This window comes from Passer domesticus, chromosome 30 (assembly GCF_036417665.1).
Source record: "Passer domesticus isolate bPasDom1 chromosome 30, bPasDom1.hap1, whole genome shotgun sequence".
Classification (NCBI taxonomy): Eukaryota; Metazoa; Chordata; class Aves; order Passeriformes; family Passeridae; genus Passer; species Passer domesticus.
The window spans coordinates 2,656,467-2,677,219 of record NC_087503.1 but is presented as its reverse complement, the minus strand read 5'-3'; the positions used below and the strand labels follow the sequence as shown (position 1 = coordinate 2,677,219).

Sequence of the window (20,753 nt, the reverse complement as noted above, 5' to 3'; positions counted from 1 at the left end):
GACAGGATGGGCTTTGGGGCTGGCAGGAGAAGCTGAGGGACCTGGGCTGCTGCAGCTTCTGAAGAGAAGGCCCTCATCCTGCAGCTGCTCCAAGTGTGGTTTCAGAGAATCCCAGAATCCGCAAGGTTGGAAAAGTCCTTGGGGTCATCAAGTCCAGCCTGTGCCCTGACACTGCCTTGTCTCCCTGAGCCTCCTCTTATCCAGGCTAAACAACCCCAGCTCCCTCAGTTGTTTCCTCACAGAACATGTGCTCCAGACCCCTCACCAGCCTTGTTGCCCTTCTCTGGACACACTCCAGACCCTCCATGTCCTTCCTAAATTGGGGGCCCAGAACTGGACACAGCACTCGAGGTGTGGACTCACCAGTGCTGAGCACAGGGGAAGAATCACTGCCCTGCTCCTGCTGGCCACACCATTCCTGATCCAGGCCAGGAGCCACTGGCCTTCTTGGCCACCAGGGCACACTGCTGCCTCATGTCCAGCCTGCTGTCCATCAGTCCCTGCAGGTCCCTTTCTGCCTGGCTGCTGTCCAGCTACTCTGTCCCCAGCCTGTAGCACTGCAGGGGTTGTTGTGGCCAAAGTGCAGGACCCGGCACTGGGACTTGTTAAGCCTCACCTTGTTGGATTTGGATCCAGCCTGTCCAGGGCCCTGTGCAGAGCCCTTCTACCCTCCACCCTCACACCCAGCTTGGTGTCATCTGAAAATTTGCTGATGGTGCACTCAATCCTGTCATCCAGATCATCTATGCAGATATTGAAATCCACACTGGCTGGCTCTGATCCCTCGGCCATCCTGTGGGTGCCCTGTGGTGGCACTCAAGGTGATCTGTTCCATAACCTTGCCGGGCACCCAGGTCAGGCTGACAGGCCTGGAGTTCATCTGATCCTCCTTCCAGCCCTTGTTGGGGATGGGCTCACACTGGCACCTCCAGTGCTCTGGGACCTCCCTGGTGTGCCAGAACTGATGGTAAATGATGGAGAGCAGCTTGGGGAGCTCATCCACCAGCTCCCTCATTCTCCCAGAATGGATCCCATCTGATCCCATACACCTGTGAGCATCTGAGTGGCTCAGCAGGTCAGCAGCTGCTTCCTCCTGGATTCCAGGGGGCTGTTCTGATGCCTGTGCCCATCTACCAGCTCAGGAGAACACTTGTCCTGAGGACAGCCTGTGCTAATATTGAAAATTGAGACAAACAAGGTGTTAAGTAGCTCAGCCTTTTCCTTATCTTTAGTTACTCTATTCTCCATAGCATCCAATAAAGTGTAGAAGTTCTCCTTATCCCTTCTTTTGTGATAAATTTTTTCATAAACTTTTTTTTTTTTTTTAACAGAATCTGCCAGGTTAATTTCTACTTGAGCTTTTACCTCTCAATATTTCTTTCTGTTTAACCTAACTATATCCTTAAACCTTTCCTAAGTTGCTGTTCCTTTTTGGCTATCCGAGTTCCCTGAGTTCCCACAAAAGCTCCATGGGCAGCCAGGACAGTCATTTCCCTCACCAGCTCATCTTTTGGCTCACTGGGAGAAGCTGCTCTATCTCCCTTAAGATTACTTTCTTGAAATGTTTCCATTCTTCTTGGACCCCTTTGTTTTTAAGGGCTGTTTCCCTTAAAAATCAGTACTTGATCCGGTAGGTTCCCAAATCATCATCCTAACTAGGCCAAAGTTTGCCCTTCCTAATTCCAGTGCAGAGGTTTTGTTGCTGCCCCTCCTCTTTCAGAACACTGAAAACTTGATTATTTCATGGTCACTGTGCCCCAGGCAGCCTCTGACCCCCACAAATCTGCCACCAGCCCTTCTCTGTTTGTGAACAGCAGGAGACAGAGCTTTCCTTGGCCTAGGGAGTGTTACCAAAAATTCGGTAAAACAGATAACTCCTTAACCCCAATGTAGCACAAAGAAGCAGCATTCTTTATTCAGCCAGATGCACAGGGGAGAGCTCCTCACAAAGCTGTGCTGGCTGAGTACAGCAAAGTTTCTGCTTATTTTCTGTATTTTGCACAAATATTCATTGATTGTCCCGGACTAAACACACATATGATAATCATTTCCCCAAAATCATTAACAGATTTCCCCTCCTCTTTACCCATGCATTCTTCTGTCCTGGGGGTCTCTCTGGTCCTCATGGACCCAAATGTACCAGTGGGCCTGCCTGAGCTGGCAGGACACTGAGGCTGCTGAACTTCCAGTTCCCCTTCTCACACAATGGGCATTGTGTGGTTTCCATAGGCCTGGGGGTTTGAAGGAGAAGCTCCAGGTGTGAGCTCACCTGGTGGAGACAATTGATCATCTGGTAACACGAGGTCACAGAGTGGGCTATGACATCACAGAGTGGGTTATGTGAGGTCATAGAGCAGTTATGACACCATAGACTTCCTCTGTGACATCACAGAACTAGCTGTGACATCACAGGGCAGAGGTCTGACATCACAGAGAGGACTATGAGATCTCAGAGTTGGCTGTTACATCAGAGACCAGCTGTGTGACATTAGAGAATGGGCTGTGACCCCACAGAACAGGCTGTGACATCCCAGAGGGGCTGTGTGACATCCCAGGAGGGCTGTGTGACATGCCAGGAGGGCTGTGCGAGGTCACTGGGTTGCTCACACAGCCCCAGCTCCCCCTCACAGTTTCTCCCAACAAGTCCAATGCTGTTCATGCCCAACGGGTCCCTGTCCCCCGGTATCCCCCCACTCCACCTGGAGCCACAGCCTCCAGCAAAGGATGTTCCACAGGATCCAGCAAAGAGACTAACTGACCACCAGGCACAAACCTGATGAGTTGTGGTTCCCACTGCAGGGGCACTTGGACCTTGGCTCTGCACAAGAGAGCTCTTCATCCCCTTTCTCTGTTTTCCTCCCTCTGGGCATGGAGGGAGCTTGTGACTTCAGCGTGTGACTCGTATGTGGAAAGAGCAAATCTGGGCAGAATTGGGGCAGGGAGGACTGGGGGGACCTTGGGATCTGTGCTGGGCACAGAAGGTGTTTTCCATTGCTCTGAGACTGTATGCAGTGGAAAGTGGATTTAATACCCAGCAGAGGAATGACTTTTGCATTTGATGGAGCTGTGCCTTCCCTTGGCTTTGTTGGCTGACAATCAATGAACATCCCTCTGTGTCTTGGGCAGCTCCTTCTCCAAGGAAAGCAGGTGGGAGTTGGAGCCAAGGAGCTGAAAGCTGCAGGTGCAGCCTGGGCTGGAGGGAGCTGAGATTTGCACAAGGCTGCTCTGAGTGCCAGGGCTTGGATGGGGGAAATGGTGGGGTGGGGGTAGGGACAGAGTCTGATTGATTGTCAGCCATGAAGGGTCTTGATTTTCATATCTATTCAAACTGCATGAGGAGGTACTTGGATTCAGTGTCAATTGGAGATTGCACATATCAATTTATGATCAGGAAAATACCCAACAGCTAAGCAGGACCTAAAAACTGTTTTCTCCTTGGCTTTTTTAGTAGAATATATTCAGTTTGAATACACTCCTGGAATTTGTATAATTAACCACAAAAGACTTGGGTACTTAAAACAAATTATTCTCAGGGGCTTGGCTTGTTAAGGTCTTTTCAATGTGAATGAGCCCTGGGACACTGAATTCCTGCACTGAAGAGCTGAGGGCTGAACAAGCCTCTGGAGCAGTGAAATCCAGCAGCAGCCTCCAAGTTGCTGAGGATGTCAGCAGCCCCCACTGAGGCCATCCCTGCCCAGAGACCATGGGGGAATGGGCAGACAAGGAGAGCGTCCCTGGGGCTGGGCCAGCAGAACTCAGAGGCACCAGCGGCTCCAGCTGGGCAATGGAGTGTGGAATGTGGCTGGGAAAGCCCTGCCGGGGCTGTGCCAAGCAGGACAGGCAAGCCCTGACCCCCATCCACTAAAAAACTCTCTGAAGGAGACATTCAAATGGAATTACAGTTGTTTGTGTACTCTGAGTTTGACTCCCTGGAGAAATACCAATAAGAGATTCTGAAGAGCTCAAAACAAAACAGCCTTTACTGGGAAGTTTAGAAAATTGGAGAAACTTCGGCAAAAGGTTTATTATGACATTGTAATTGTTTTGATTGGTTATTGTTCTAATTTTGAGATTCCTTAATTAATGTATTGATGAGTGTGGTGGATTTTAATGTCAGTTTATTTTTATGTATTTATTTTGTTGTGGGATAGGATTAGGAGAAAGGTAAAGTAGGCTTAAAACTTTGAGAGGGTATAAAGAAAATTTTATTAAAAGTAACTAAAAGGAAAAGGTAGTAAGAATTAAAATGAACTCTTTAGAACACTTTATTTCTTTACACCTTTTTTTTACTGACAATTTAAAGAAACTAAACTTAAAATTTCTAATTAGTTTATTCTTTCTAGAATAGTCTTTTTTTAGTTTACTTAGGGAGAGAAGTTTTTCTTATTAATGTTTGGAGATTTGGTTTATATGAGGAAAAAATAGTTTTTTTGTGGCTCTTAATTTTGTCATGGATAACAGTTGTCTGGGGAACTTTGTTATTGTGTAGTTGTTTTTATTACTACAAGCTGTTTTATAGCTTGTTCATGGGCCACGTTGACTTATGGGGGTATTGTTTTAAATATGAGTTCTTTAAAGGTGAAAGTTTTTATTACTCACTTTTAAAAATATTTATATGTCTGGGAATAGAGATCTTATCTTGGGGATACTGGATGACTTTTTTTTCTGTTTAAACTTTTGAAGTTATTTTAACATTTGATTATTTCACTATGGAAGTGGTATTAATACTAATTTGAATATTTTCCTTTTTTAAATTTTATGTGAAATAAAAAAGAGTTTTTTTCTTAATAAGAGGATTTCATGTTTAAGGTTAAGGTATTTTTTCTGCTTTTTTATTTGGGATTTAATTTCTTCTTTACTGACTTTGATGATTTTATGTATTTTTTTAAACATAAGTCTATTTTGGCTTTTTGTTTTACTTGATGGAGGATTGAAGTATTGAAAGGATTAACACCTGACCTGCCAGTAACTTGTGGTGGAAGTTGTGGTTTAGTTGTGTTAGGATTGGTTTATGGTTGGATTTTGGGTTTTTTTTGTGTTTAGTTTTAGTTGTAGGGTTATTTTGTATGGGTTCTAGGTTGTAGGGGTTTTGGTTTTAGTTGTGTTGGGGGAGGGGACTTGATGGTAATATTTTAACAGCTGTGGCTGGCTTTGTTCTGGTTAGGGTGTTGTAGCCTCTTTTGTTTTCCTGTTTGGTCATTGTTGGGGTTTGTTTTGGTCAGAATGGGGCCCATGGGGGGGCCTGGGGAGGGGGGAAGGGGCTCGGCCAGGGGCAGGGCTACTTGGTTTGGTTTGGTTCAGATGGGGCCGGGGCAGGGCCTGCTGCTTCTTTGTTGAGTGGAAAAGAAAGAGGAGATTCCTGGGTTTTTTCATCTTTAACATCTGTGTTTCACAGAGGCGTGTTCAGTATCTTAGTAGTTTAAGACCTTGTCAGTTGCACAAAAAATTTTGTGTTACTTTTTAAAATTCTTCTCATGTCAAACTACAACAGACATTAAATGAACATAAAACATTTCTCAAAGCATTGACTTGGCCCATTCAACTTCACAAAATCAAAGCCTCTTCAATTTAATGTTAATCAAAATGTGCAGGAGCACAGAAACAGAAGAAGAACTCACAGAAAGAGAGAAAGACAAAAAAAAAATACAGAGAAGCACACACACAGTACTACCAACTGGATTCCAGCAGTGTTCAGATGGAAATTCCAAGAGGAGGTAAGGTCAAGATATGTGCTTGCCTTGTGGCCAGCATTCAATACCCCTTGGTCTTGCTGGGCCCTTCCCCCAGGTGGGACTTGGGCTCATTTGGTCACTCAGGAGTTGGGCTGGGGCTCCAGAGGTGGCTGTGGAGCATTGCCTGTGCTGTGCCAGGGACTGGCAGCCACTGCTGGGCTGGGAAAGAGGTTCCGGGGGGATTGGGGTTCCAGGGCAGGGCAGTGCTGGGGTTCCAGGGCAGGGCAAGGCTGGACCTGCCCCTTCCTCCCTCATACATGAAATGTTTTAAGCCAACAATCTCCTCTTGTCTGTCACAGTAGGGAATGTTGGAGGTGAAATCCCAAATTTGGCCATGGGCACCTGGCCGAGAAGGACAGTTCTTTTCCATAGGAAGGAAAGCACCGAGCCCCAGTGTTTGGAAGGCAGGTGAGATCCTCAGTAGGCCAAGGCCAGCCAGACTTACCAGTAATGGCAGATTTTGTCTGGGAGCAGTCTTTGGATTTAGGGAATATTGGAGGTGGAATTCCAGTCTCAGCCATGGGTGCCTGGAGAAGCAGGACAGTTCCTTCCAAAGGAAGGAAAGCACGGAGCCTTCCCCAGTGTTTTGGGGACAGGTGGGAAGTGACCCTTGTGAATCCACAGCCAGCCACACTTGTCCTGGAAATACTCCTATGGGAGCAATCCCTAGATATAACAGATTTGACTATGACATTCCAATTGTGTCCATGGATGCCTGGAGGAAGAGGAGAGTTCTTTTCCATAGGAAGGAAAGCCCAGAGTTCCATTGTTTGAACAGCAGATGATCAGAGACCCTCAACATGCCAAGGTCAACTGTCAGGCAGCCCTTGGGAGGCCAAACCAGCCAGACATGTTCCATGTTCCCTTGGTTCCATAGGGCCCTGAAGCGTCACAATGGCACCTTGGTTCCATAGGGCCTTGCAGTGTCACAATGGTCTCCATGGTTCCACAGGCCCCACAATGTCACGTGACTCCTCTGTTCGATGAACCCTGCAATGTCACAATGGACCTTTGGACCATGGATGTTTGCTGTGTCACAATGGCCTCTTTTGGCTCCACAGTGTCACAATGGACTACTAATGACATCAGGCCCCACAATGTCACAATGGACCGTTGGTTCCATGCAGCCCAGCAGTGTCACAAAGGCCTCTTGGTTTCACAAGGCCCCACATTATCACAATGGTCTTCTTAGTTCTGTGGGGACCCCCAGGGTCACAACGGTCTCACTGGTTCCATGGTGCCCTATAGTGTCAAAATGGCCCCTTGGTTCCATGAGGCTGTGAAGTGTCTCAGTGGTGTCTCCATTGTTCCATGAGGCCTTGCAATGTCACAATGGCTCCATGGGGTCTCTCAGTGTCACAATGGACCCCTGGTTCCATGACACCTCAAAGTGTCATAATGGTCCCCTTTGTTCCATGAGGCCCCATGGTTTCACAATGGACCTTTGGTTTGATGGGGCCTCACATGGTCACAATGATCCCTACATTCCACGGAGCCAAACAGCGTCAGTACAGTCCCCTTGGTTCCATGAAGCTCAGCAAAGTCACAGTGATTCCATGAGGCCCCATAGTGTTACAATGGTCCTTTGGTCTCACAGGGCCCCACAGTGTCACCATGGTCCCTTGCTTCCATGGGCCCTGTGCTGCTGCATTCCTCCCTCCTCTTCTCAGGCTGCCCTGCCAGCTCAGAAATGCTCCTTGGGCCACGGCCTTGGCCAACAGCCCCTGGGCTCAGCTCCTCTGCAGCTCAGCACAAACACTGTCTGCTCCAGGCACTGCTGCTGCCCAAACAGCTCCTGGTTGCTGGAGGAGCAGCCCTGGGAACTGGTTTTGTTCCCTCAGTGGCACAACATCCCTGTTCTCACACTGCCAAAGAAAGCTGTTGATGCCAAGTGTGGCCAGGATGAACCATTGCTGTGACTGCAGCCCCTCTCTTGGGGCCCTACAAACAGCGCTGCAGAAGGAGCCCCTTGGAGCTCTCCTGGGCCAGCGACTCCCTCTGAGTGGGGCCTCTCCCAGCCGGGAACTCTCCCGTTTGCTGCACTCAGGGATCCCTGAACAACGCGGGAGCCTGGGCCGATCCCCCCACTCCTCCAGGCTCAACCCTTCACCCGCTGGGGAGATGCCAAAGCATCCACAGGGAGCATTTCCTGCCCTCAGGGGAATTTCTCACAGGTGCCTTGCACTGACTCTTTGTGTCTGTGTGCACACAGGAGTGCCTGTGCTGGGGAAATGTGGCAGAAATGCTGCTCTCGGAGGGGTTGGAGTGCCTTGGATAGCTGAGTCTGTCAGGCCTGGAAGTCAGGTTAAGTCAAGAGGTCTAAGTTAAATGTTTCTAAGAGTTGTTCTTTTGCTAAGTTGCTGTGTTTAATATAAATTATAAGCTGAGTTAAATACTGCTAAGTGGTATTCCTCTTTTAAATTGCTAAGTCATACGTTTTAAGTTAGGTGAAGTACTGTTAAGCTTTGTTCTTTTGCTAAATTGTGAAGTTTAAGATATCACTTAAGGTTAAGGTACAAGTGAAGTCCTGTGAAGTTTGAGCTCTAGTGAGCTTTTGGGCTGCATTCCATTTGTCCTTGCCCTCTAGTGTCCTCTTGTCACACATACACACAGGGACAGTTCTGGATTCATTTCTGGTTTGATTGCCTGGATTTGGTTTGGTTTTGTTGTTGCTTTGTTTCCTTGGTGTGCCTGAAGTGTCCAGTCAGGAGCAGAGTGACTCTTACCAAGGAACTTTGTGGTGCTGTCCCTTAATATTAAATCTGCTTTTTGCTGATCCCTTGCTGGGGATTTTTTCAGCACTCTCAAGCCCTCATTTATAACAGGGTGAAGGAGCCCTGGCCCAGGCTCTGGCCCTGGGGGACATGGGGACACTGCCAGGGGGTCCCTGTCCCCCTGTCCCACCCCCAGGGCCCCAGCCCCCCGTCCCCGTGCCAGGCTCTGGGGTCGGTCTCGTGGAACATCCTCTGGGGGAGGCTGCGGCGCCGGGGGCGGGGGGACCCGGGGGGACAGGGGACCCCGCTGTGCACGAGCAGCATTGGACTGCTCTGGGGAACTGTGAGGGGGGCTGGGGCAGAGTGACCTCCCCAGTGACCTCACACAGCCCCTGTGATGACACACAGCCCCTTTGTGATGACACAACCCTCATTATGATGTCACAGTTAATCTTGTGATATTACACAACCTACCCTGGGATGTCACACAGCCATTCTGTGATGTCACAACCCCTCTGAGATGTCACACAGATACCCTGTGATGGCAGAATCCATTGTATGATGTCACAGAGCCTACTCTATGATGACACAGGCAACTCAGTGATGACACACTACTGCTCTGTGATGTCACAAAGCCCCTTCATGATATCACAGGGCCAGTGCTAGGATATCACTCTGCAATATCATAAAGCTCCACTGTGTTGTCCCAGAAGATTCGGTGATATCACAAAGTTACCCTGTGATGTCACAGTCTGTTCTGTGATGTCACAGCTGGCTCTATGATGTTGCTCCGTCACCCGGTGATGTCACAACCCACTCTCTGATGTCACAGAGCCACCTTCCATGATGGCAGACTCTGCTCCATGGCCGGACATCCTACTCTGTGACATAACAGACAGTTCTGTGATGTCACAACACCCTCAGTGATGTCACAAAACCCTCTCTGTGATGTCATACTGCTACTCTGTAATGTCACAGCACACACTTTGACCTCACACCCTTTTTTATGATGTCATACTGCCGTGCCATGATGTCACAGCCTGCTCTGTGATGTCACACAGAATCCCCTCTAGGATGCTCTAGCTGCTCAATGACCTCACACAACAAATTCTGTCATGTCACAGACCAACCTGTGACCTCACACAGCCCACTCTGTGCTGTCACACAGCCCCTTGCTGACATCACAGCTGCTCTGTGCCTCCATGACACAGCCACAGAGGTGCCGCTGTGACACAGCCCCCTCTGGGACATCCCCCAGCCCCTGCCAGTGCTGAGCCCCTGTCAGCTCTGGCTGTGCCCTGCTGCTGTCCCTGAGCTGCCCTGGCAGTGCCCCAGCCCTGCTGGGCTGTGCACAGGAGCTGCTCCTGGCCAGAGCTGTCTCTCTGCAGCGCTGCCCTTGCCAGGAGCTGCCTCTGGGCCAGGAGCCCGGCCCAGCTCAGCAGCACAGACACAGCACAAGGACTTGAATGACCCTCTGGGGCTTTGGTGCTCTTTGCATCAGACTCAGTCCCTCAGAGTGTGCTCAGAAACCTCTTAACAACTCAAAGTGAAAGTGAAAAACACAGAAGTTTTCTTGAAGGGTTAATGGGTCCCATTGAAGGACAGGTCTGAGAAAGTGTCCCCAGATTTCAGGTAGAGCAGAACACTGGAGGCAGTGATGACAGGTGGGGACAAGCAAGGGAAAGGTGTCTCTGATGCTGAGCAATCCTGCGCCTCTGTCCCTGCAGGCTGTCATCAGCCCCCTGCTGCCCCACCTGGCTGGCCCCTTCCTTTGCTGACAGCTCTGCCTCCTGCCTGCCTCTGCCTGCCCACACAAAGCCTTGGGCTGCTCCAGGCTCCTTCTGGGGGATGTGTTGCACCACAGCCCTTCCCTGGCAGGGAAATTCCTTTCTCCTGCTGTCCAGTCTGGGCATCCCCAGCTGCCCTTGGTGCCATTATCTCTTTCTCAGGATCATTCCCACTATGAAGAAAAGCTCCAGCCTCTCTGAAACCACCCTTCAATCCCTCCCAGGCTACTCCTGTTCTGTCCTCAGTCTCCACACCACTGAGCCCAGAGCCATCAGCCTCTCCCTGCTGGTTATGTGATGAGGCCTCCAAACCCCATCTTGGGAGATGTTTGGGTCCTCACCAAGATCTGTGAAAATGGAAAAATAGTGGTCAAAGTTATTTTATTACAAATCTTGCAGTGACAGAACAAAGGCCAATATCTTTGAACTGAATAAGGGTGGATTTAGATTTGTTAGAAGGAGGAAATAGTTTACAATGATGATAGTGGCACAAAACTCTAACTGTTTTTCCAAAGAAGGGGATCCCCCATCCCAGGAATTGGGAAATCTCCCAATCCTAGGAACCCAAGAGCAGGAGCTTTGTACAGCCTGACCCAGCGAAACCCTCTCATCCCCAAGGACAGAATTCCTGTTGTGTGGGTTCTCTGATGTGCTGGGTGCCCTCACAGTGCTTCTGGCCAGAATGTCTGCTGAGGGCAGCCAGGCTGCTGCAGGGGCAGTGACCTCACAGCCATCACCATGGCAGCCCTGTCCCCTGGGCCTGGCTCTCCCTTTTCCTCTGCCCCTGCCTTGTCTCTGCTGGCATGAAGAGTTTTCTCATTCATAGCTTGTCCCCAAGGTGCTGGGGCCAATGGCTTCCCAGGCAGGCTCCCGGAGCAGAAGTGGCTTTTCAGAGCCCAGGCAGAAATGAGCCCTGAGGCAGCAGCTCTGCAGTGCTGGCCACCAGGCCGGGCTGCCAAGGGAGGCTTCTGGCCATGCCCTGCAAGCAGCTGCTGCTGCCAAGGTGCCTTTGGTGCCTCAGGCTCTGCCTGGCACAGCTCCCAGCACGGCACTCTGCCCTTGTGCCCGAGCCCTTCCCTGTACTGGGGCTGGCCTGGGGCTTTTCCTGCAGCGGGACCTGCCCTGCTCCTGGCACAGGAAAGGCAGTTCCTGCTGGAGCAGGAGGCTCTGCCTGCCATGGGCTCCAACAACTCCAGCCAGGTCCTGATGACTGCAAAATTGCTTCCTACAGCACTATATAAAAATAATTGTTATAATTCCAGTACTATGGTGAAATAACTGTGGTTAAGATCTTTCTGACTAATCATGATCACAATCCATCAGGGCTGTATTTAGGTAAATTTATCTGTCATTCTATCATTAATCCTGTGGGACAAATTGCATTAAGGTTCCACTCCACCTGTCTAATCTTTACACCTTTGAAAAAGTCTGGGGCTGGGATGGGATCCAATCACTCCCAGTCTCCTGTATTAAAAGGAATTTTAGAAGTCTAGGGGCCCTGCAGGGGTTTGAGGATCCATGGTGGCTGTTGGGGGTAATTTCTCCACCTCATGTCTCAACAGACATTTCTCCAATAAAGAAATAAAGCTTTTGCCTGAAGCTCCCACTGTGCCCATGACAGGAACCCCTGTGAGTGTCTGGGACATCCCGGCTCCTTGGCAGCCTGGGGACTCCTGGGATGTCACCGTGGAGCCCCCGTGAGAGCCTGTGACAGATCAGTGCCTTTGCAGCCCAAGGTGCCCTGGGATGTCACCATGGAATGGCTGTGACTGCCTCTGAGCACAGGGCTCTTTAGCATCCCCAGAAACCCCTGGGAGGTGTCCATGGAGCCCCTGTGTCTGCCTGTGACCTTCCAGCTCTTGAACAGCCTGGAGACTCTTGGAAAGTCCCCATGGAACCCCTGTGACAAATCTGATCCTTAGTGGGCAACCATCGCCAGCTCCATTCCTATGGTCAGTTTTCATGGCAACCATCACCAGGCCCCTGTTCCCCCAGATCCACAGAATTGGCTGAGCTGGGAGGGACCCATCAGGATCCTGGAGTCCAGCTGCTGGCCCTGCACAGGACACCCCAACAATGCCAGCCTGGGCCTGGCAGCGCTGGCCAAACACTGCTGGAGCTCAGAGAGCCCTGGAGCTGGGAGCCTTCCCTGGGGAGCCTGGGCACTGCCCCAGCAGCCTCTGGGGAAAAACCTTTTCCTGAGATCCAACCTGAGCCTGCCCCAACTCAGCTGCAGCCGTTCCCTCCAGTCCTGTCCCTGGGCACCAGAGGGAAGAGGTTCCCACAGCCCCAGCCAGAGACCCGCTCCCACGGCTGTTGCCATGGCCACCAGGGTTGGGACCAGCTGGGATGCTCGATTTCCATGAGCCAGAGTTCAGGAATGGGATTCCCCAATTTCCTGCTCCCGCTAAAACCGCGCTGCCGCTTTCTGCCTTCCCGCACCCCACGGAAAGCACAAAAATCAAGGAGCCCAGGCAGGGATAAGAACAATTTACTGGGGACAGCAACGAGATAAAGAACAAACAGGAACAGAAACAATACTGTAACAGAAGGGAAAAGAAAAACTATTTACAGGGAAAACCAAAACACAACTCACTGGCTCTTCCTGGCCAGGTATTTCCTTCTGCCTGGAAAGGACACCTTTCTCCTCAGGGAGAGAGTCCCTTTCCTGCCCCTGGCAACAACCTGAGGAGAGAGTGAATATAATGACATGGCCCTAGCCAGATCCTCATGTTCTTCAATCCCACATCATGTCATTGGCAGGGGCAGGAAAAGGGACAGGTGTCTTTCCTGCATGGATTACAAGGAACATGGATCACAGGTCTCTTCCCAACGTGGGTCCTACAATTGGGTATGAAGCTGGAGCCAGGCACGAAGCTCTCCCTGCAGGGACATTTGCAGGGCTTCCCTTACTGGTGCTTCCGTAGGTGTCTGTTCAAGACAGAGCTCTGGGTGAAGCTCTTCCCACACTGGGGACACTCATAGGGCCTCTCCCCAGTGTGGATGCACTGGTGCCTGACGAGATGAGAGATGTACTTGAAGCCCTTCCCGCAGTCAGGGCAGAAGAAGGGCCTCTCATCCGTGTGAATCCGCTCATGTATGAGGAGACTGGAGCTGGTGTGAAACCTCTTCCCACACTGGGGACACTCGTAGGGCTTCTCCCCAGTGTGGATGCGTTGGTGGGTGACGAGCTCAGAGCTGCACCTCAAGCCCTTCCCACACTCCCCACACTCATAGGCCCATTCCCCGGTGTGGATCATCTGGTGCTGGATCAGGGTGCTGCTCTGCCTGAAGCTCTTCCCACACTCTAAGCACTTGTAGGGCTTCTCTCCATCATGAGGCTGCTCATGGGCCACCAGCTCCACGCTCTGGCTGAAGCTCTGTCCACCTTCCTGGCACAGGGTGCAGCCTTTCACCTCAGAGCAACCTGGGCTGGGTTTGGTGCCCCTCCTCCTGTGGGATCTCTGGGACTTTTCCTCCGCCTTGGATTTCTGCCCTGCGCAGCCGCTCAAATCTGCCTCTTCCTTGAGTTTCTGTTGTGAGGATTTGTCCTCCCTGATCTCCATCCTCAGCTCCTTGTCTGGGGCAGGAAGGACAAGGAGAGGATGGGATTTGCCCCTATGCCACAGGGAAAGGGAAGAAGATTCCCCAATGCATCCCCAGCAGGACAGCAGTGGGATTGTCCTGCAGCCGGGGGCATTGCTGGGCTGGGAGATGGAGCAGGAGAGAGGGGGAAAGGGGCACTGACTTCCTCCTCACCTGCCTGTGTGTCCCGGGCCATCTTTCTCTTCCTCACAGACTCCTCCTCCATCCAGCCAAGGCTTGGGAATGAGAAATCCTGGTTTGGGGAAAAATATAGCATATGAGTACATTGGATTAGGGGGTTCCTCCTGCCCAAGTCAATCTCTAGTGTCGCAGCACATCCACAACGAGCCCCTGTGAGCAACCTGCACTCCCAGAGCCCGGAGCACGCTTGCTTAACCTGCTGATGGACAAGGCCAGAGACAGCTCCAAATGCAGTTTATTGCAATGTAGAGGGTCCAGGCACAGAGACAAAATGGGGCTGAGAACACAGGGTTTGATAAGGGGGAAAGGGGCGGGTCTGAGCACCAAGGGCCAATGGGAACTGAGCACAGGTGGTGCAGAGGAGGGGCAGCCAACTGGGGAACCAATGAGGTAACAGGGGTGGAGCATTGCAGTAAATCGGGACCAATGGGGGACAAGAGAGGGGAGAACATTCTAGGGGAAGTACATATAAGGAAAAAAGGGCAGCTGGACTGGGTGATACCAGTGAAGCCTGCTGCATTCACATGAGCCTGCAAATGCTGATGGTGAGACCATTGTCCTCAGAGGGGTGTCTCTCTCTGACCCTGGTCACCTTTGCCCTGAGCTATTACAGTTCCAGTGTTGGGCACCTGGGCCTCCACACTCTAGAAGTCACTGGGAATCTGGTGCTCATATAAATCCCCAAAACACCGAGATCTGGTCCCCCAAAATGCATACATGACCAAGATTCAGCAAAAACACCCAACCTTGGTTTCTCCTCTCTGGTCTCTCCACTTTGGGCTCCTGGAGGCCCCCCTGTCTGGGTTGCTGCGGGTCAGGTTTGTATTGGTGTTCCCCTCTCTGGGCTGCTGGAGCTCCTGGCAATCCCACAGGTTCCCCTTGTCTGGGCTCACCACTTTGGCATCACAGGCGTTCCAGGGGTCAGCACTGTCCTGGGTCCCTGTTTCAGAGTCCTGGGGTATCCATGGCTCCCCCCTGTCCATGCTGCCAACATGTCCAGGCTTCTGGAGCACCCCCAGCTCTGGCATTGCCCGTTTCTGCTCCCCCCAGTGCCGGTTTCCCTGCCAGCCCTGCCGGTCCCGGGCGATCCCCAGGTGGCTCTGGGCTGACAGTGCAGCCCCTGGGCCGGGCAGAGCCAGCCCCAGCACGGGGGGACCCTGCATCCTCCGCTGCCTCGGCAGCCGCGCCCAGCGCCGGGCACAGAGCTCGGGCAGCCCCCGCCGCCCCCTGCCCAGGGAGCCCCGGGGACCCCCGCAGCCGGGGCCGGCTCTGAGCGAGGCGGCCCCGAGCCCGGCTGCGTGGCCAGGGGGGCACGGCGAGCCCGGGGCCTCCGTGCCAGCGCTTCCCCCGCTCTCCCTCAGCCTTTGCCCGGCCCGGCCCCCGAGCACAGAGCTCTGCCCGGGGCTCCCGGCCCGAGGGGCGGCTCCGGGCCCGCCCGGCCGCTCCCGGCTCCCACAGTCCGCCCCGGGCCGCCAACAAAACATCCCAGCAACAAATCCACAAACCAGCCACTGCCACCCTGTCCTGCTGCGGCTTCCCAGGGACCCCAACCCCGCGGCGATGCCCCCGGTGCATCGGGACAAAAAGCTGCTCCAGCCCAGCCCCTCGGAAGCCCCAGCTGCGGCCCGTCCCTGGCACAGCGATCCCGGCAGCTGCCCCGCTGTCGCAGCTGGGCTCTGGAGCAGGGAGGCTCTGCGGGACCCCCGGGCTGGGCCCCCTCCCAGCCCGTGCCCGCCCCGCTCCTTCAGCCCGGCCTCTCTCGCTGCTCCGGCTCCTGCACAGTCCCCGCTCTCCATTCCTCGGCCCCCTGGGCTCTCCTCTGGGGCTCCTACAACACCGGCAATGGAAAACAATCGATTTTGGTCCTCCCTGGCCAGGCCACAACTGAAACTTTGTTCCTTTTGCCTGGCTGGAGAGACCTCCAGGGCGTTTTCTGCACACAGTCCCAGCCCCCAGCACTTGCTGAAGGCGCTCCCTGCGAATGTCACTGTGCCAGGGCCCTGTCCTTGCTGTCACCTGCTGGGGCTGGCCATGCACAGAGCTCCTGGACTTGCATTTCCAGCTGCTGTGCAGCCAAAGCTGAGCCATCTGCAGCTTCCTGAATGCAAAAACTGGAATATGAGTTTCTCTCCACGGGAAAATCTCCCCCTCCCTTGCGAGCCTGTGCCATTCTCTGCTGCTGATGCTGCTGGGGCACTCGGGGCTCGGGCTGAGCAGCAAAGGTGACCCTGAGCCAGGAGCTTTCCTTGGCTGCAGCAAAGCCTCGGCACGCAAAGCCCTTCCCAGTGCTATGCCCTGTTCCAGGAGGGATTGTGCCAGCCGAGCTGACCCGAAATTTCTTCTCCCAGGCAGCTTTAGGACACGCACCATGGAGAAGCCAGAGCCCACTCTCAGCTTTGCGCAGTCCTGCAGAAGAATCCTGTGTGTGAGGCAGCCTGGGAACAGGGTTTGGTGTCAGGGGAGGGGAGCTCAGAGCCCTTTTCTGCCCTGTGGGCTGAGGCTCTGCATTTGCAATGGCCCTGCAGCTGCCAAAGGGGCCTTTTTGGCTCAGCTGAGAGCAGTTCTGCTGAGACCCTGTCCTAAAGCTGCTTTTCAACCAGATGTGCCAAATGAATCCTCATTTTTTTTGCAGCCCTAGGTGTTGTGTGCGTGCAGGTATGACTACTGAAGGATGGAACAGCTCTGCTGGGGCGAGTTCTTTTTCTTGTTTTGGTTTTTTTGTTTGTTTGGTTTGGTTGGGTTTTTTTTCTTTATTTTGATTTGGTTTTGTTGGCTTTTGGGGTTTTACTGTTTGTTTATTTGGGTTTTGTTTTTGTTTAGGTGGCTTTTTTGTATATTTGGGTTTTTTTGTTGCTTTTCTTGGGGTTTTTTTGGTTGTTTTTTTTCTCTTTGTCTCAGGGGTAGGGGGTTTGGGATTGGTAGGGGGTTTTTTTCTGTTTTGTTTTGTTTTGGGGCTTTTTTGTTTGTTTGGTTTTTTTTATTAACTCCCCCTGTCAGCTCTGGGCAGAGCTCTGTAACTGTGTCTGACACTTGTCTGTGGCACTGTGCAGGTGGCCAGGGGGACCCTCCCCGAGCTGTGCAGAGGAATCCACATCAGCCCAGGCCGGGCTGGGCAGTGGCCGCTCAGTTCCATGGACTGGACGCGGCTCTGGACACTTCCCTTGGAGCGTCTGCAGGGAGGGAACGCTGGGGCTGTCACTGCTGGGGTGTCACAGATAGGGGAACGCTGGGGCTGTCACTGCTGGGGTGTCACACACAGGGGAACGCTGGGGCTGTCACTGCTGGGGTGTCACAGACAGGGGAACGCTGGGGCTGTCACTGCTGGGGTGTCACAGACAGGGGAACGCTGGGGCTGTCACTGCTGGGGTGTCACACACAGGGGAACGCTGGGGCTGTCACTGCTGGGGTGTCACACACAGGGGAACGCTGGGGCTGTCACCGCTGGGGTGTCACACACAGGGGAACGCTGGGGCTGTCACTGCTGGGGTGTCACACACAGGGAACGCTGGGGCTGTCACCGCTGGGGTGTCACACACAGGGGAACGCTGGGGCTGTCACTGCTGGGGTGTCACAGACAGGGGAACGCTGGGGCTGTCACCGCTGGGGTGTCACACACAGGGGAACGCTGGGGCTGTCACTGCTGGGGTGTCACAGACAGGGGAACGCTGGGGCTGTCACCGCTGGGGTGTCACACACAGGGGAACGCTGGGGCTGTCACTGCTGGGGTGTCACACACAGGGGAACGCTGGGGCTGTCACTGCTGGGGTGTCACACACAGGGGAACGCTGGGGCTGTCACCGCTGGGGTGTCACACACAGGGGAACGCTGGGGCTGTCACTGCTGGGGTGTCACACACAGGGAACGCTGGGGCTGTCACCGCTGGGGTGTCACACACAGGGGAACGCTGGGGCTGTCACTGCTGGGGTGTCACAGACAGGGGAACGCTGGGGCTGTCACCGCTGGGGTGTCACACACAGGGGAACGCTGGGGCTGTCACTGCTGGGGTGTCACAGACAGGGGAACGCTGGGGCTGTCACCGCTGGGGTGTCACACACAGGGGAACGCTGGGGCTGTCACTGCTGGGGTGTCACACACAGGGGAACGCTGGGGCTGCCCCACTCCTGCCCTGTCCCCAACAGCTCTGCCAGTGCCTCGAGGGGACACAAAGGCTGAGCCAAAGGGTGAGAATTGCAGAAGGGGCTGAGCTGGGAGGGACCCATTGGGATCATTGAGTCACAGAATCACAGAATTACTGGGTTAGAAGAGACCTTCAAGGTCATCGAGTCCAAGCTGCCCTAATACCTCAACTGGACCATGGCACCGAGTGACACATCCTGTCTTTTTTTCAACATATCTAGGGATGGTGACTCTACCACCTCCCCAGGCAAACCAATCCAATACTTTACCACACTTTCTGCAAAAAAACTTTCCTAAAATCCAACCTATATCTCCCTTGGTTTAGCTTAATACTGTGTCCTCTGGTTCTGTCAGTTGTTGCCTGGAGAAAGAGACTGACCCCACCTGACTACAACCACCTTTAAGGAACCTGTAGAGAGCAATAAGGTGACCTCTGAGTCTTCTTTCCTCCAGACTGCAGCTGGAGAAAAGACAACCCGAAGAAACAACCCCAGCTCCTTCAGTCATTCCTCACAGGATTTGTGTTCCAAGCCCCTCACCAGCCTTGTTGCCCTTCTCTGGACATACTCCAGACCCTCCATGTCCTTCCTAAATTGGGAGGCCCAGAACTAGACACAGCACTCGAGGTGCTGCCCAGCCAGTGCTGAGCACAGGGGAAGAATCACTGCCCTGCTCCTGCTGGCCACACCATTCCTGATCCAGGCCAGGAGCCATTGGCCTTCTTGGCCACCTGGGCACACTGCTGCCTCATGTCCAGCCTGCTGTCCATCAGTCCCTGCAGGTCCCTTTCTGTCTGGCTGCTCTCCAGCCACTCTGTCCCCAGCCTATAATTCTGCAGGGGGTTATTGTGGCCAAAATGCAGGACTCCACTCTGCCCTTCATCCAACCATTCCAGGTCTCCCTGCAGAGCCCTCCTACCCTCCACCAGATGGACACACACTCCCAGCTCAGTGTCATCTGCAGATTTACTACTGAAAGACTCCATCCTCTCATCCATGTCATCAATAAAAACATTGAACAGAGCTGGCCCCAGCACAGAGCCCTGAGGGACAGCACTGGTGCCTGGCTGCCAGCTGGATGCAGCAGTGCTCACCAGCACTCTCTGGCCCGGCCATGCAGCCAGTTCTGAACCCAGCCCAGAGTGCTCCTGTCCCAGCCCTGGGCTGCAGCTTTTCCAGGAGTGTGCTGAGGGGACAGTGCCAAAGGCCTTGCTGGAGTCCAAATAGACACATCCACAGCCTGTCCTGCATCCACCAGGAGGGTCACCTGGTCATAAAAGGAGACCAGGTTGGTCAAACACGACCTACCCCTCCTGAACCCCTGCTGGCTGGCTCTGATACCCTGGCCATGCTGCAAGTGCTGGGTGATGACACTCAGTATAAACTGTTCCATTTCCTCAATGGGTACTGAGGTCAGGCTGACTGGCCTGTAATTACCAGGATCCTCCTTCCCACCCTTGTTGTGAATGGGGGTCACATTGGGCAGCTTCCAGTCATCTGGAACCTCCCCAGTGAGCCAGGACTGCTGGTAAATGATGGAGAGCGGCTTGGCAAGCTCATCTGCCAGCTCCCTCATCACCCTGGGGTGGATCCCATCTGGGCCCATGGATTTATGAACATCCAAGCATCTTAGAAGTTCTCTGACTGCATTCTCTTGGATAATGGGGGGACCATTATGTTTCCTGGAACCATCAACCAACCCAGGACAGTTTTCCTGAGGACAAGCCATCTTCCCACCAAAGACTGAGGCAAAGAAGGCGTTAAGCACCTCTGCCTTCTCCTCATCTGCAGTTACTAAGTTTCCTCCCTCATCTAATAGAGAACAAAGGTTGGTCTTACCCTTACTTTTACCATTGATATATTTGGAAAAAACATTTGTTATTATCCCTTTAAAAAGTTGCCAAATTGTGTATGTACTGAGCTTTGGTCTCCCTAATTTTTTTCCTACATGCACCAGCAACCCCCTTAAATACTTCCTGAGAGACCTGACCCTCCTTCCAAAGATGATGCATCCTCCTTTTATTCTTCAGTTCCTTCAAAACCTCCTTGCGCATCCAGGCTGCATGTTTGCCTCATCGACTCATCTTTCAGCACACAGGAACAGTCTGTTCCTGTGCCCTCCAGGTTTCTGTTTGGAAGCATGTCCACCTTTCCTGAACTCCTTTGTTTTTAAGGGCTGCTTCCCTAGGAACTCTCGATAATTCTCCTAAGAAGCCAAAGTCTCCAGAAGTCCAGTGTAAGAGTCTTATTGATGTTCCTCCTCATTTCACCAAATATCAAGAACTCTATAATTTCATGATCACTCTGCCCCAAGTGGCCTCCAACCACCACATCTCCCACCAGCCCATCTCTATTGGCAAACGACAAGATCTAACACAGCCCCTCCCCTGGTGGGCCCGCCCACCAGCTGTGACAAAAAGTTTGTCCTCCACACACTCTAAAATTTCCTGGACTGCCTCTTTTCAGTTGTATTGAGTTCCCAGCAGATGTCTGGCAGGTTGAAGCCACCTACAAGAAAAAAGGCTGATGATCCTGAAATAGTATCTAGCTGCTTATAGAATGAGTTGTCCACCTCTTCTTCCTGGCTGGGTGGATGAT

General features: G+C 52.7%; 1 protein-coding gene across 1 annotated transcript in view; it reads right to left on the bottom strand.

Moving 5' to 3' along the window:
* LOC135287569 (zinc finger protein 271-like) overlaps positions 1 to 15,503 on the bottom strand; it is a 351,290-nt gene extending 335,787 nt beyond the window's left edge. Inside the window, exons 1-3 of the mRNA XM_064400859.1 lie at positions 14,913 to 15,503; positions 13,993 to 14,071; positions 13,202 to 13,813 (exon numbers count right to left, since the gene is read on the bottom strand). Of these exons, the coding sequence (XP_064256929.1) occupies positions 13,202 to 13,813; positions 13,993 to 14,071; positions 14,913 to 15,503 (1,282 nt within the window). The remainder of the gene's footprint in view (positions 1 to 13,201; positions 13,814 to 13,992; positions 14,072 to 14,912) is intronic.
* Between the last annotated feature and the right edge of the window lie 5,250 nt (positions 15,504 to 20,753).